Source organism: Dama dama, chromosome 23 (assembly GCF_033118175.1).
Source record: "Dama dama isolate Ldn47 chromosome 23, ASM3311817v1, whole genome shotgun sequence".
Lineage (NCBI taxonomy): Eukaryota > Metazoa > Chordata > Mammalia > Artiodactyla > Cervidae > Dama > Dama dama.
Window position 1 is genome coordinate 55081267 of NC_083703.1, and position 14825 is coordinate 55096091.

General features: G+C 61.6%; 2 protein-coding genes across 4 annotated transcripts; one reads left to right on the forward strand and one right to left on the reverse strand.

Moving 5' to 3' along the window:
* Nucleotides 1-1432: 1432 nt before the first annotated feature.
* CABLES2 (Cdk5 and Abl enzyme substrate 2) lies at nucleotides 1433-12198 on the forward strand. 2 transcript variants are annotated; one of them, XR_009690096.1, is made up of 11 exons: nucleotides 1433-1821; nucleotides 6121-6192; nucleotides 6279-6371; nucleotides 7488-7565; nucleotides 7834-7942; nucleotides 8326-8491; nucleotides 8841-8944; nucleotides 9060-9166; nucleotides 9749-9953; nucleotides 10072-10653; nucleotides 10776-12198. XR_009690096.1 is itself a non-coding variant. In XM_061126874.1 (10 exons), exons 1-10 carry the CDS (start codon nucleotides 1433-1435, stop codon nucleotides 10210-10212), a joined length of 1464 nt encoding a protein of 487 aa, XP_060982857.1. In that variant the 3' UTR covers nucleotides 10213-12198. The 2 variants fall into 2 exon arrangements, 1 of the variants encoding a protein (XP_060982857.1); XM_061126874.1 differs by having other exon boundaries at nucleotides 10072-12198.
* A 100-nt stretch (nucleotides 12199-12298) lies between these two features.
* RPS21 (ribosomal protein S21) lies at nucleotides 12299-13666 on the reverse strand. Of its 2 annotated transcripts, none has more exons than XR_009689932.1 (6): nucleotides 13526-13666; nucleotides 13217-13279; nucleotides 13074-13137; nucleotides 12786-12935; nucleotides 12443-12498; nucleotides 12299-12364 (listed from the first exon to the last, which is right to left on the reverse strand). XR_009689932.1 is itself a non-coding variant. In XM_061125797.1 (6 exons), exons 2-6 carry the CDS (start codon nucleotides 13264-13266, stop codon nucleotides 12355-12357), a joined length of 252 nt encoding a protein of 83 aa, XP_060981780.1. In that variant the 5' UTR covers nucleotides 13267-13279; nucleotides 13526-13665; the 3' UTR covers nucleotides 12299-12354. The 2 variants fall into 2 exon arrangements, 1 of the variants encoding a protein (XP_060981780.1); XM_061125797.1 differs by having other exon boundaries at nucleotides 12864-12935; nucleotides 13526-13665.
* Between the last annotated feature and the right edge of the window lie 1159 nt (nucleotides 13667-14825).

A 14825-nucleotide genomic window follows, 5' to 3' on the forward strand; every position in this document is an offset into this window, starting at 1 on the left:
CACCAGGAGCCACGCAGACCCCCTCCTCACTGACACCTCCATGTCCCTGGCCCCACACCCGCCACTGAACCATCAGCCCTCTGCACGACCATAGGGCAGCTCATCCAGGACACCACCCCGCACAGAACCAGGAAGACCATGTTCTGCCCCCCGCCCCCTGCTATCTCTGCAGCAACCTCAAAGCTTAACATGGTGCCAGCCGGCAGAAGAGAGACCACCCCAGAGCCCAGCCCCATTATCCAGCAGCAGATAGCATGGTTTTGGAGCTGAGGGTCAACAAGCGGATGACAGCCCTCCATCCTCCCATCCCCCTTTATCTTCCTCATCTGACATCAGTGTAACTATTAGCCACCAGCTTGTGGATCCCGTCCCTCCACCTGCCAGGGCCCTCCTACTAGAACAGCGGGCCAGCAGGGCCCTAACCCATCAATGTTGACCCCAGCTTCTCCTCGCTAACAGAGAGAAATTTGTGTGCCATGTGTGGCACATTGCGTGGGGAGCATTCACAGAGCTGTGTGGCAAATTTCATGGCGAGTGCCCAGTCTCCAGCCTCCAGGCAGACCCAGCGCAGTGACGTTCCCTGGGTGAGCCACTCAGCCCTGACAATACCCTGAGGTCGCAGTCGCTGTCCCCACTTTAAGGATGAGTAAACCTACAGGCAGAAAGCTGGACAGAGCAGGCCAGTGGCATACAGGTGGCTATACAACCCTGTCCTGCAAGACGCAGGTGGGCTCCTGAGCATGAAGCCATTGGCTCTGGAGTCTGGGCCAGGAACAGAAGGCCTGGTACCCCGCAGACTCAAGGTCACTTTGCTGCTGAGGGACGAAAGTGCAGGACTCTGCCTGGGGCTCAAGCTCCAGCATCACCCTGCCTGCCACCCCAGGCAGGTGCCTTCTCCCCTCCGGCCTGCGGTCTTCAGTCGCTGGAGACCAGGTGGCATCAGCGGTCATTCTTGGAGCTCCTTGAGGGGCCGCCCAGAATTCTGATGCCGGTTGCCACAGCTCCAGTCCTGCACCTCAGCCCTACCCCCCGCAAAGACACACACCCTGAGAGGGGAAGTGGAGCCTAAAGACAGGCTCGACGGAGGCTGACCACGAATGCCGCAGCCCAGCAAAAGGAATAGGGCTCTGGAGTCCCGGGGCCGCGACTTCCGAGCCGGGGACTCGAACCCGCGGCGACGCCGCCACTCGCCCCGAGTCAGGCCTCGCGGGCCCAGACGCAGACAGACTCGCGGCTCCTGGCTCCCCAGGGCAGCATGCGAACAGCCTCTAGGACCCAGGGGAGCGCCCCCCCCACACCCCCGCGCTGGCCAATGGGCGGGCGCGATGGCGATATATTTGCATGCGGGCGCGCCCCGGCCAATCGGCGGCGGGCCCGGGCGCGTGCGCGAGCGGGCGGGCGGCCGGCGGCGGGCGGCGGGCTCAGTCGGAGGATGGCCGCAGCCGCGGCGGGTGGAGCGCCGGGCACGTCCCCCGGTCCCGCCGCCCGGGCAGCGCCGCAGGCGCTGCGGAGGCGCGGGGACTCGCGGCGCCGCCAGGCCGCGCTCTTCTTCCTCAACAACATCTCCCTGGACGGGCGGCCCCCGAGCCTGGGCCCCGGGGGCGAAAAGCCCCCGCCGCCGCCGCCACCGCCCACCGAGACGCGCGAGCCTCCGGCGCCGCCGCCTCCTCCGCCGCCACCGCCGCCCGCGCCCCCCGCCGGCCTGCTCCTGCCCGGGCCCGGAGGCAGGACCTCAGCGCCCCAGAGCCTGCTCAGCCCCGCTCCCGCGCCCACCGGCTTGGGCCTCGGCCTCGGCCTGGGCCTGGACGGGCAGCGACAAAGGTGAGTGCGGCCCGGGTCACCTGGAGCCTGGGGGCGGCGGAGTGGCCCGAGGCTGGGTCAGCGCGGGGGTCGGGGTCACCTGGCAGTCACCCAGGGTTCAGGGTTGGGGTCACTGGGCTCCGGGTCAGTGGAGTGGCCCTGGCAGAGCTTGAGGTGGCCTAGGGGCCTGGCAGCCCAGGATATAGGGTCGGAGTGACCTGGGGCCATCAGCTCAGTGGGCAGGATGGCGAGGTGGCCGTGGGCTGGCTCAGTGCATAACATGGGGCTGAGGTGACCTACGGAAAACCAGGATCAGCCCGTGACACAGGGCTGAAGTGACCTATCAGCATAGGACTTGGAGATCAGGAGGTGACCCTGGTCCTCTGTGAGCCCCAGACACATGTTGGGGTGTCCTGGGCCCTGTCAGTGAGGAAGAAAGACTTAGGGTTTCCTGGGTCTTGCCAGCCCCAGAAGGGAGTCTTGCCTGGGCCCCTCCCCAGCCTAAGGTGTCAGAGTCAAGGGTCTTCTGGGATCTGTCAACCCCCTTTACATGGATGTTAGGGTTTCCTTGGGCCTTATTGATCCCCAGACTTAAGGGTCATGGTCCTCTTAATCCTGCCACCCCTGAATACAGGGTCAGGGTTCCCTCAACCCTTGCCAGCCCCCAGACACGGAGCCTTGTCCGGTCCAGACACACACACACCCCTCCCCCGCCCATTTTATCAGTTCACTGGCCACAGGGACTCACAAACATCCACCATACGTTCCCCTTTGTTCTTTGAACTGGGCGAACCCCACTGTGGGCCAGGGGTCTTCCCTGCACTGTGACCTCTCCCCAGAGTCTCCCACATCCGGCCAGACTCCCAGCCCACAGCAGCTGGTCTCTGGAGCCCCCCCATCACCCTCTCTCCTCCTTTGTCCTCTCTGAGCTCAGCGTCCCCGGGCCCATCACATCCCAAGTCGCAGGCATTTCCCCTGCCCCTCACCCATCTCAGAGCCTCCCCAACCCCGAGCCCTGCCCCTCTAGTCTGTGCCCCTTGCCCACACGTGTGGCTGCCGGACACCCCACTTCCTTCCCCCAGAGACCCTTTCACAGGCCCTGGAGGTGTGCAGAGTCCTGCAGCTGGTGCCGCACGTGGGTGGGCCAAGACCTTGAACTCACCGCAGTCCCCTGGTGTCCAGAGGCTCTTCTTACCTGGAGGTCATGACGGCTGCACTGGCTGTCGTTGCCTTGCAGCCCTGGTCCTTGGGCAGTTCCAGGTGATGGGTTCTTCTGAGGGACTTCGGCTGGGAGGTGGAGGCCAGGGTATGGTGCTTGTGGCTAGATTTCTTGACTCTACATTCGGAGTCCTTCTGAGTGGCCCTGAGGCCACTGTCACACTGCGTAGGTAGACTTCAGCAAGAGCTGCATCTGCACAGGCTAAAAAGCCTGATCCTGTCCACAGATGAGCCTCGCCAGGGCTCTGATGGGAGCCGGGGGCTGGTTGGGACAGAGTGGTCCATTTGTCCCAAAAGTGGCAGTAAGTGTACCATGTACCCAGGGAGATGGGGCTGCTTACCCGACGGGACTGAGAGGAGAAAACACTGTTTTCTTGGTGGAAGTCAGCCCACTTTAAAACAGCCCCAAAGCCTGCTTGTCCTCGGTTGGCAGACTCTCCCACAAAGTGGTCCTGTCTCCTGGAGGCCCTCAACCCAAGGACAGTTCCCTGGTCACACCGGGTCTCCTTCAAGCCACTCTAGGGCAGAGTGGCATGGCTGTCCGCTGTGTGAGGCCCTCCCTCCCACTTGGCCTTCACATCCCCGGTCAGATGTCCTTCCTGCCCTTCAGGCCGTACCTGCCCACGCAGACTCTGCCCTGCCTTGGTTTCTGCTCCCGAGCCCAGGGCCCTGCCCTTGGGTCTGACGGATGGAGGGCCCCTGGGGTGGGCGCTGTCCGTTTCTCTGTGCTCTGGGAGTCCAGAGGCAGGGCCATGGATAGTCGCTGCTGAGTGTGGGAGGGTGGCTGGCCTAGCGAAGTGGGCTGCCATCTACTGGCTGTGGGCTTCAAGGGACACTTGTTCTGGGCATGGAGAGAGTTCTAGGGTCTTTTCTCAAAGTCTGTGTCATGAGAGGGGTGGTCTGAGCCAGGCTCTGGGAACAGACCTGGTTGGAATTCTGACTTCACCACTCGTGAGCTCTGTGACTTGGAGCAGGTGGAACCGCCTCTCTGAGCCTCAGTTCGCTTCCCTGTGAAATGGGTTTATGTTAAGTACTACCTGCCAGAGGGGCTGTTGCGAAATCAGATGGATGGCAAGACCAGGGCCAGGGAATGGAGACTTGTTACGTCCAGGTTGTCCAGGGCATGCTCATAGTCTGGTGTGGCTTTTTCGCTGAGCCAGGGAGTGAATCCTCAGAACCCTTATCTTCTTCCCTCGAACTTCAGACTCCCTAGAATTTTCTTTTCATATCAACACCATGGTCACTTAGCACTTGGCAGGTTCCGGGCTTCCCCAGCTGGTCAGAAGCGGGCTTTCAGGTGCTCCGCCTGCCCCACCAGGCCACTGTGCCCTCCTCCTCCGCCGCGCGTCGCACTCCCCTCCCCCGTGGAAAGCCTGGCAGCTTCATGCAATAGCAGGGTTCCCTCTGGCAATCTTGTAAAGCCTCGTCCCAGCAGGGCTCTTGGCTTCCCTCAGGCTGCGGGCCTCTCCTCTGGAGTGGGAGGGTGGAGGGAGGCAGGAAGGCAGCAGCCCCTCACTTGGCCGGCCTGTTCTGCGCTCAGAATTCGCGGTGCCATTGTCAGCGCTATCCTTGTCTCTGCACCCAGACACCGGCCAGGTTCAGGGAAAGAGCCCTGAGAACACAGAGCGGCCTTGATTCCAGCGCCCCTGCTGTGGTCAGGAGGGCAGCAGGTGGAAGAGTCTGGTGGTGGAGGCTGGTGCTCAGAGCTCGTGGGATGCAGCTCCCAGGCCCGCCCGCACCGGCTCTGTGCCTCAGTTTGGCCCCTTTACACTGAGGGCTGTGAGGACTGACTTGATGTGTAAGATGCTTAAAACAAGGAAAGATAAAAGGAGACAACAGTGAAGACAGCGGTGCACGAAACCAGCTGGGCTCAGGTGCTCAGCTTGCTGAGGGGAGAGGCCTCTCCTGCAGGGACCCGAGACCAGCAGGAGGAGCCAGGTCAGAGGCCAAGCAGCCTCTAGGCTCTGGGGTGTGTGCGCTGATTGTGCCCCCAAGGGCCCATGGCATCTGCCGGGCGCCTCCATGGAGACCGCCGCTGGCCCAGGCCCTGTCAGTGAGGTCCCAGGTGTGCAGGAGCCATTGGGCCTCACCTGGGAAATTACCTGAGGAAGACAGCCTGAGAAAGCCACGCAGGACTGCTTCTGGGGCCTCTGAGCCCGCCCGCGGGACGCGATGCACACACCTCCCCAGGGATGGTCCGGTCTCCACTGGGCCGGCTTTGCTGCCTGGCTTGGTCCTTCCTGCATGTCCACCTCCAGCAGGGCACCGTCTCAGGGCAGGGCAGGTCCTGCCTCATCACCGACTGTGGGTCAGTGCTTACCCAGCCCCTACCTGGGGCATTCTCAGTTGCTGGGCAACAGGCAGGAATGGACAGTCCCTGAGACTCAGTCCCAGGATCACGGGTGATGCCAGGGCTGCTGCCCGTGGGAGGATGAGGGCCACATGAGAGCTGAGCATCCAGTTGAGGGGGATGTAGCCATGGGAGGACCTAGAGAAGGAGGATCCAGATGGAGAGAACAACCCCGGTGAGGGCCCTGAGGCAGGAGAAGGGCTGGCACAGGAGTGGGGGGCAGTGAGGATGGCCTGGCTGGGGGGGAAGGGCTCCTGGGTGTCCCTGGCTGGGGAATGAGCAAGCTGTGTCAGTGCTAATGGTAGCTCCACACACCAAGATGGGCAGAGCGGGTTGGCAGGACATGTGCTCGTCTGCCCTTCAGCCCTGCAGAGCCACCGCCAGGCCCCCGTGTCCCCTTCCCTGGCTTCCACCAGATCCCTTCCGGAAGCACTTCCACCTGCAGCCTGCTGTGGGCACGCATGATCTGTCTCACCCCATTCCTAGGCCCGAGGGAGCTCTCGGGACCCCTAGGCTGAGCTTTGAGAGGCGGCGGGCAGACCAGGGCACCGCCCAGCCTTTCCTCTCAGCACTACGCCCCACCTCAGGCTCTTCTGGCCTCGGGTGACCCTGCCCAGCACTCAGGTCTGCTTGCAGACCTGCTTCTGGCCCATGGCCTGGGTCCCCTCCCCGAGAACAGAGCCCAGTACCGGGGCAGCCTGGGGTTGCCCCCTGAGGCCCCGCACCCTGGGGCTCTTCTGTCCTCCTCACAGAAGACGCGTGGCGTCCCAACGCTGCTCCCTCGAGTTTCTGGAAGACACAGTGGGATGTCCCTCGGGTCAAAGGTAAGGAGCCCGCCTGTGTCCCCCACCTCTCTCCTGGGGCCAGGATGGGTCTAGGAGGGGCAGAGTGACCTGCTTTTCACCTGCAGAACCAAACACATATCCGGATCGCCAAGACACAAAGGCCTGAAGAAGACACACTTCATCAAGAACATGCGGCAGTACGACACCAGGAACAGCAGGTACAGGCGCACGGCCCACCGTGTCCTCCCTCCAGCCCCGTGGGACCTCGTCCTGCCTATGTCAGCAGCCCTGCCTTCCTTCAGCTCAGGAGACTTATCCCCACAGCCCGTCCCTTGTCCCCTTGGAAGTGGACCCTCCTTCCCTCCCACCCACCTCCATTCATATTCCCTGAGTGCCAAGGTCCACAGCACGTCCTGGGCGAGGGGCCGCCCAGTAGACTGGTCTTGAATAGAAATGCTGAACATTGAGAACACAGTGGGGAGAAGGAACCCAGAGGGCACCTGGCTTCCCTGAGCCAGGCACATAGCCCTCGGAGGCCCTGTGTGGGACATGCCTGGTCCCTGGTGCCCCATGTCCCTCACGGCCCACCCTCCTGGCCCTGAGGCCATTGTCTTGACCCTGAGCAACCCCTTCCTGCTGGAGGCCGTGCCCAGGTACCCACCAGGTAGCCGTACTTGGGGAGTGCTGAGTCTTCCCCCTGGTGGCCACAGCTCAGACAGTCCAGGACCCCCAACACTGTCCCCATGATGGGCTCCGTCTGGTGCTTAGAAGCAGGCCCCAGGCCGACTGAGTGCTAGCCTGGCCAGGAAAGGGGTCTCCTACCATTGTCCTCCCTGGTGGACTGGGGCTGGGCCAGGCAGAGCTGTGCCCAGAGGGAGGAAAGGCCAGCCTTCCTGCCATGTGCCCCACATAGGGCCCCTCTCGGGCCACTTTGGCTCGGGACGTGGAACTTGGGGCTTACTGATGCTCTTAGGCTCCTGTCTTCCTGGGATGCCTGGGGACTGGCTCCTTCAACCAGCCAGTCCTCCGGGACATGCCTCTGCTCTCCTGCACAGCCTGTCCTCTCCTGGATGACCTGGCCTCCGGCTTCCACCCTGCCTGCAGTGTTGTGCATCATGTGGAAGGGCCGCACTCACTGAGGGGATGATACACAACGCCCTTCTTAAACCAGAAAAACTGGCGAAAGCTGGACAGTCAGACGGACCAACCCTGGCCACTGGGTCCCCTTAGCTGGGCGTCCCCTGACCCCTGGGACAAAGCCCAGTCCTAATCCTGGTGGGAAGGGGTCTCCTGGGAAATGCCAGCTGCCCTGTTCTCACCCGTCCCTCCTGCAGGATTGTGCTGATCTGCGCCAGACGGTCCCTGTGCGCGGCCTTCTCAGTCCTGCCGTATGGAGAAGGCCTGCGAGTCAGGTGAGCGGCTAACCCCCACCCAGCAGGGGCTCCACACCCTCGCAGCTTCACCCAGGGGCCAGCAGACCAGCTTCTGCTGAAACTTCTCAGGGACTCCAAAGGCCCTGTGGGTCCTGGTTCTCTGGGAGATGCTGCTAGACATAGGTACCTGGGACATTCCTGCTCAAGGGTACGGAGGTGGGGGTGCTGCCAGCCTCGGGCTCAGCTCCCAGTCTGCGCGAGGTCGGCAGTGGGGAGTGGCAGCTGTGTACCATCCTATGCGTTGCAGTGACCTGAGAGTGGACAGCCAGAAGCAGAGGCACCCATCTGGCGGCATTTCTGTGTCTTCTGAGATGGTCTTCCAGTTGGAAGGCGTTGAGCTGGGGGCAGATGGAAAGGTGGGAGCCGGCGCTATACTTGGTGGGGGCACAGGGCTTGTGCATGTCTTCCGGGAAAGTAGACTCAAAGATGTGTTTGACTGAAATCCTCTTTAAGTGTGAGGTCCCATGGGAGGAGGCCACACAGCCTGTGCAGATGGTCTGGTGGCCTTGGGCTGGGTGACAAGATCGGCTCTAGTGGTGAGAGTGAGGGGCTCAGGACTCCTGGGCCAGGAGAAGTTCCAGCTGCAGATCCCAGTGAAGGATGGGGCATTCTGGAACCTCCGAGGGAGTGAGCAGCATCAGTCCTAGGCAGTGGGAGCTGTGGTGGCCGGGAGGGAGCTTACTGGACCTCTGGTCTTGGACAGGGCAGCAGGGTTGAACCCAACGCACTGCCTTTCCAGGTTGTATCTTACGCCAAGTTCCTGTACCCCACCAACGCCCTGGTCACGCTCAAGCCAGACAGCCACGGCCCAACGCCTCAGCCCCGCCCCAGTGTGCCCCGCACTCTGCTGGGGTCCCGATGCAAACCCATCCCACCCAGGGCAGCGCCAGCCAGCTCGGAGCTAGGTAGTCAAGGGCCCTGACCAGGGGCAGGGCAGGTGGCCCCGGTGTCACATCCCAGCCCGTGGTCCTTAGTCCAGGCTTGGGGAGCAGGCTGGCCATGACCTCTCAGGAGAGTGGGGCCCCCACCAATGGCTCCAGGGGTCCTTCATCATCAGGACACCCTTCCTCCCACCCAGCCCCAGGAGAGAGGACCACACCTGGAGCCCCTGAACCCCACTCTCCTTGTCCCACAATGACACCCTCCACCCAGCCGCTCCCTGGCGCTGACAGCTCCTACCCCAGGCTGGGGTTGGCATAACCGCTGACCCAAGCTCCGGGCTCGTGGTGGGTGAGGGCTGCCCTCTGCCCACAGGGGCCGATGCAGGGGATGCCCTGGAGTACAACCCCAACCTGCTGGATGACCCTCAGTGGCCCTGCGGCAAGCACAAGCGTGTGCTCATCTTCGCGTCCTACATGGTAGGGGCGTCGCCCCGGGGGCGGCTGAGGGGTCGGCACTGAGGGGGCGTGCAGCCGCTTCCCCTGGCCGGGCGGGTGCCCCCAAGCTGCATGGGGATGGTCTTCTCTGCTGCAGACCACGGTGATTGAGTATGTGAAGCCCTCCGACCTCAAGAAGGACATGAATGAGACCTTCCGGGAGAAATTCCCCCACATCAGACTGACACTGAGCAAGATCAGGAGGTGAGGTGGCCTTGGTCGTCCCCAAGTCTGCGGTGTCCCTGTGCCCACAGCCCAGCCAGCTCAGCCCTTCTCTCCCATCCCCCATGGAGTCCTGAGCTTGAGAAACCCAAGGCGTCCCTCCTCAGCCCACCCTCCTGCTGTCCAGCCCGACCAATCCTGGCAGCTCCCTGCCACCTCCTTGGTCAGGCGTCTTATTCCTGCCCGCACCTGTGGGGGGCCCCACACCAGCACCCACAGCCCCTAAGCCGGCCACTGACCATCCCCACCTGACAGGTAGGAGGTCAAGGCCCCACACGAGCCGCCCACACATTCCCCCAGTGCCTTGGCACTGCCCTTCCCTCACAACACCAGTCCCCTTGCTGCCACAGGAGCACAGGGACCCAGTCCTCTGTGGGGTCCCCTTGTGGACAGTGCGGGTGCTGTGGGCCGAGGAGAGACCAAGACCAGCCTGCCACTGCCCCCCACCACCCCAGCTATGGGCCCTCGTGCTGGGCCGCGTCCTCTGGGAGGAAAGGGTGCTTTTCCTCGGCCCAAAGACACGCCCCCCAGCCCCACAGTCTGTGGCTCCGTGTAAACCCGCAGTTTGAAACGAGAGATGCGGAACCTGTCCGAGGAGTGTGGCCTGGAGCCCGTGACCGTGTCCATGGCCTATGTGTACTTCGAGAAGCTGGTGTTGCAGGGTAAGCTCAACAAGCAGAACCGCAAGCTATGCGCCGGCGCCTGCGTGCTGCTGGCCGCCAAGATCAGCAGCGACCTGCGCAAGAGCGACGTGAAGCAGCTCATCGACGTGAGTACGGGCCATCCCCGCCCCCAACCTGCCGGGTCTCAGAGGAGGGCCCCGCCCCCAGCCCGGCCCAGACCCGGAGGAGGGGCCCGGCTCAACCCCTCTTTCTTCTTGGATGCAGAAGTTAGAAGAAAGGTTTCGGTTCAACCGACGGGATCTCATCGGCTTTGAGTTCACGGTGCTCGTGGCCTTGGAGCTCGCTCTCTACCTTCCCGAGAACCAGGTGTTACCTCATTACAGACGCCTCACGCAGCAGTTCTAGCCGGCCGGCCTCCTCGGGCGCCTTTCCAGGCCGGTGTGTGGACGTGGCCCCTCCACACCCTGGCTTCCATTCCTAAGCACACCACACCGCCACGGTACTTTGAGAGCCCTTCTGCGTTCCTCCGAACAGACCTGGGCTCTGTCAGTGCTTCTTATTTTCCTGTGCCCACGACTGCCCTGGCACCGGGACTTTGGTTTACTGCGCCCAGTGGTGAATCCACCGTGCTTCTCCTCTTTGCGTCACCCAGCCTCCTGCTGCTGTTGGAGCCACCGCGCTGGTGTCTCATGGAGGCCTGGGTTTCCAGACCCCACTGCAGATGCTGGGTTGTTGGACTTAACCCATTGGAGCATTAATCTCGGCTATTTGGGGTTTTCGGAGGTGGAGACAGCACTGTGGAACCCCCCACCCCGTCAGCCCAGCTCCCCTCCCAGCCCAGCCCAGGTGGGTGTCTGTCCACCTCCCCATATCCACAAGCAGAGTTCTGCGTCAGCCTAAGCCAACGAGGACAGACTCCTGGTTAGTTGTGATCTCATTTTTTACTCTCGGACCTCTGTTCTTCCAAGGATCGCGTCACTGTGAAGTCCTGAGGGCCCGGGTGGCACACACCCCAGCTCGCCTCTCCATGGAACCAGTCCGCACAACGCAGGGATGTCTCACCGGAAAACCCCACTTGCCCATGACAGCCAGGACCTTCAGAATGACTGGATTGCTGGTTCTTGGATTTTCCTAAGCAATATTGTGGGGGGAAATGTATTTATTATCATTTAGGATTTGGTTCTGTGGGTCTTTTTCTAAGGGAACAAAAACTAGCTGAGTATGTGATCTGAACCACACCTGATCCTCCAGTGGGGAGGAAGACAGACCACTTCAACCATCTTACTCACAAGGGTAAAGGTTCTGCCTTCTTCCTCCCAGGCAGAAAGTGAAAGCCACCTTGGCCAGAGCAGTGGTCACACCAGGCAGACCCCAAGGGCAGGTCGTTGTCCAGGGCAGGCCTGTGTCCAGCTCGCCCACCTCACCAGGCTACGTGTTACCCAGTCCTTCCACTTGCTGCCCCACCATAAACACTGAAGACCTAGGACTGGAGCTTCTCCTTCATCAGCCGCTCTCAGAAAGGACCGTGTCGGCTGGGCCATCAAGCTGCTTCCCACTGTTGTCCCAAGAACCTGTCACTGGAGGGGCGACGGGGCAGCCCCACGCTGCATCCTGCCCATGTGGACTGGGTCTTCTGCAGAAGAGATGCCAGCCCTCATCAGCGCATTCTACCACCAGTAGCTCAGCAAGATCCCAGCCCAGGAGGGCACAGGGACCCCAGCAGGGGCACAGGACAGCTGCCCCACCCCACTCGCTGCTCTTCCTTGGTCACTCACTTAGGTCCAGGGGGACTGCAGGATGGAGCTCGAAGCTCAACTCTGTACCCAACCTTATTTATCGAGGAGTGCCTCTTTCCTGTCCTCCCCTCAGAACACCCCCAAACTCTGATGTGCACCAAGGGGGCTTGAAGGATGAAGCTGCTAGGCCCCAGGCAACCCTGGAAGGTGTCAATTGTCTCAAGGACACTCCTGTTACAGGCACCTAAAGAGACCAACTTCCAAAATGTACCTGCTGGTTTACAGTTAGCTTTGAGGAACACATCTTGAGAATTTCCGTACAGATGTTAGAATGGCAGTAGAGTGTATATATAGTGAGAACTAGTCATTCACCAGGCCCTGTAACCTTCCCTTTAGTGTGTTGTGTCCTTGTTAATGTCAAGAGCTGCCACTGTGTGGTTACTCAAGTGAAGCCAGTATTTAAGGCATTAAATGTCAGCCTGAACTGTCACCCCAGACACCTGTGTCCAAGGGCCTGGGGCTACTCCCTCAGTGCCTGGGAGGCACCATAGACTTAATGTGTGCTAAGTGGCTGTCTGACCTCACTGTCAAGTGTCAAGGATCTGTTTGCAAAAAGTAATGTATTTGTGCTTTAAGTAAAAATTTGGTTTTGCAACGCGTGTCATAGGCTGTCACCCCCAACACTCCAGAGCCCCCAAGAGCCCACCCACCCCCCCACCCCCTCCGGCCGCCAAACACACACAGAATGAAGCAAATAGGTTTTCACTTTATTTATTTATAACAAATATTCCATATCCGGGATCCTCTTCAGTTAGAAGTTCCTGGAACAAAAAAGGACAACATTAAACCTGGTTTCTGAAGCATCCTAAGCCCTAATGCCCAAACTCCAGTCCTCTTACTTTGAGACGATGCCGTCGGCCTTGGCCAGCCGGAGAATGGAGTCATCTGATTCACCCTAGGGGAAAAAGCACGTTGGGACCAGCTGCCCTTCTGGCCTGAAATCCCGCCCAGCTGCCCACCGGTTGGACCAAGTGGAGACTAGCTAGCAACAGGCAGACCGTTGCCTCTGCAGAGGGGGACATGGTTTCAAGGAGGTCCCTGTGACAACTGGAGAGCTCCGAGGTTTTCCAAGGTGAGGGGGCCCCTTTCTTGGATCCTGAGCATCCTATTTCTACCCCCAGGAAGAGGCTGGCAACCAGCACAATCTGATCCAACACGCCCCAGTCCATTTCGCCAACAAACCCGCTCAGGCCTCAGCGAGGGGGATGCTATTCCGGTTCAAAAGCCCACCAGGTAAGCGCGGGGGCCCAAGACACACACCATCCTGCGAATGGCCCCGCAGATAGCGTAGGTTTTAAACTGGCCGTTGAACCTGCCTGTCACCTTGTCAACCTAAAAGTTGAGAAAAGGAGTCGTAAAGAGGTGCCCAAGCACCTTCGGGTCGAAACCTGAGGTTTGGGAATCAACGTGCAAGTCCGCCCGACCTCGCCCCCTCACCCAGCGGGTAGGCCCTGCGGCCGCCCGGCTCACCTCGGCCACGTTCATCTGGATGGACGCGTGGTCCTTGGCGCCGATGATACGGTTGCTGGCGGAGCTGCGGGGGGAGCGCAGTGAGCGGGGAGATGTAGATCAGGGATGGAGGGGGTTTAGGGGTAGCAGAGAGGGACGCTTACCATTTTCGCGGCACATACAGGTCCACGAACTCACCGGCGTCGTTCTGCATGTTGAGCGAGCGTCTGCGGGACCCCAAGGCGGATTCGTAAGGGCGAACTGTGTCCGCGCGCCCCTCCCCACCCAGCCCCGACCACCGCGCGCCTGGGTATGTTACCGTCCCGATCCCGGGCCCAGCGCCGTACCCCCACCCCCCGACCCCGGACCCTAAAGCCGTTCTCTTGCACTGATCCCAGACCCCATGCCATCCTCCCTCCCGACCTCGGGCCCCGTGCCGTCCCCCTTGCCAGTACGCCAGCCTCGCAGCCCACCTGATGGCACCACGATGAGCGCGAGCGCAGAAAGGAAGCGCCGCTTCCCCCGGCAGCGCTATTGGCGGGCGGGGCGGGGCCGCGACGAGTACTTCCGGGTCCTGCGCCCCGCCGCGAGTTTGCGCAGAGAGAGAGAGAGAGCGCGCGCGCGCCCTCGCGGTCCGCCGCTATGACGCATTTCCGCTTCCGGTGGGCGGAAACCTGGCGTCCCAGGGATCTGGGCGGGCGGCTGGTGCAAACTTGCAAGACCGCAGGTTGGCGCGTTTCCGCAGTGGTGGTTTTCGCCCCTGTGGGCGCTTCCCGCCGCCGGGATCGGCCGGGCCAGAGGCCTCCCAAGCAGGACCCGACCCGGGTGGGAGGGCGGGAGCGCTGACACGAGCCGGGTTGTCAGCACGTGGGAGCTGCAGACAGCCCCGGGGGTCTTACCCCAGGGCCAAACCAAGCACCGCGAAGATGGACACAGAACAGGCGCCGCTGGTTATAAGAGCAAGAGCGAGCCCTGGGTTCCTGAGGGAGGAACTGGGGGGCTGGGGTGACGGGCTCCTCCCCAAAGTGGAACTTAACTGCCCCAGAAACCGGGGTCTGAGCTAGAAAGGAGCTCGGCCACGCCTCGTGGCGGAACCAGGTCAAACCCGCACAGCGGGTGCTCAGCACTATCCGGGGCCTGCCCAGGACCCTTCCGCCACATCAGTCCCACTCCATCCTCCCCAGAGCAGTCTATGCCAGGCCCGTCCCTGGTGCGAGGGTATGTTAATGAAGAAAATAGAAAAACTCCAGGCTGCAGAGCTAACTCCAGAGCCCCCCGTCCCGCAATCCTGGGATTTTGCCCCGCCGTTTCAGCTGAAACACCCCCTTGAGACTTCATCTTTCAGATGAGAGAGAGGGCCCCTCGGGGGTGGACTCCAGAGCTTGTACACCCCGCCGCCCCAGCTTCCCAGGGCCGAGCCCGGCAGTGGAGCCTCCAAAATCCCGATGCCTCTTACTCGGCAAATCCTCCCGGTCCTCCAAGATTGGGCTTCCACCTCACTTACCCCACTCAAGTCTCCGTGAGGTCACACAGGTGAGGGCTCTCCCAGGGCTGTGTCTGCTCACCTTGTGGCGACTGCAAATGATCCTGGTCGGCCTGGCCTCAAGGTGCCCCATTTGAGTCACTGCCAACTTCTGTACAGGTCCGGGAGGATTTAATGTCTGGGCCTGGTCAGGGCTGAGGCTACTCATACCTGGAAACCAGTGTTCAAGTGGGCAGTGTGTTTGCTGTTGCTTCCACTGGGCTCTGGCAGCTGGGCCTCAGGTCACTGAG

Excerpts from the sequence above, each read along its gene's own strand:
- CABLES2 (XM_061126874.1), top strand. The coding sequence starts at position 1,433 with ATGGCCGCAGCCGCGGCGGGTGGAGCGCCGGGCACGTCCCCCGGTCCC. Across the intron at positions 8,492-8,840 it reads GCCAGCCAGCTCGGAGCTAG|GGGCCGATGCAGGGGATGCC; the intron begins GTAGTCAAGGGC and ends CTCTGCCCACAG. Across the intron at positions 8,945-9,059 it reads TCATCTTCGCGTCCTACATG|ACCACGGTGATTGAGTATGT; the intron begins GTAGGGGCGTCG and ends TCTCTGCTGCAG.
- RPS21 (XM_061125797.1), bottom strand. The coding sequence starts at position 13,266 with ATGCAGAACGACGCCGGTGAGTTCGTGGACCTGTATGTGCCGCGAAAA. Across the intron at positions 12,936-13,073 it reads TCCAGATGAACGTGGCCGAG|GTTGACAAGGTGACAGGCAG; the intron begins GTGAGCCGGGCG and ends CTCAACTTTTAG. Across the intron at positions 12,499-12,863 it reads GCGGGGCCATTCGCAGGATG|GGTGAATCAGATGACTCCAT; the intron begins GTGTGTGTCTTG and ends TTTTTCCCCTAG.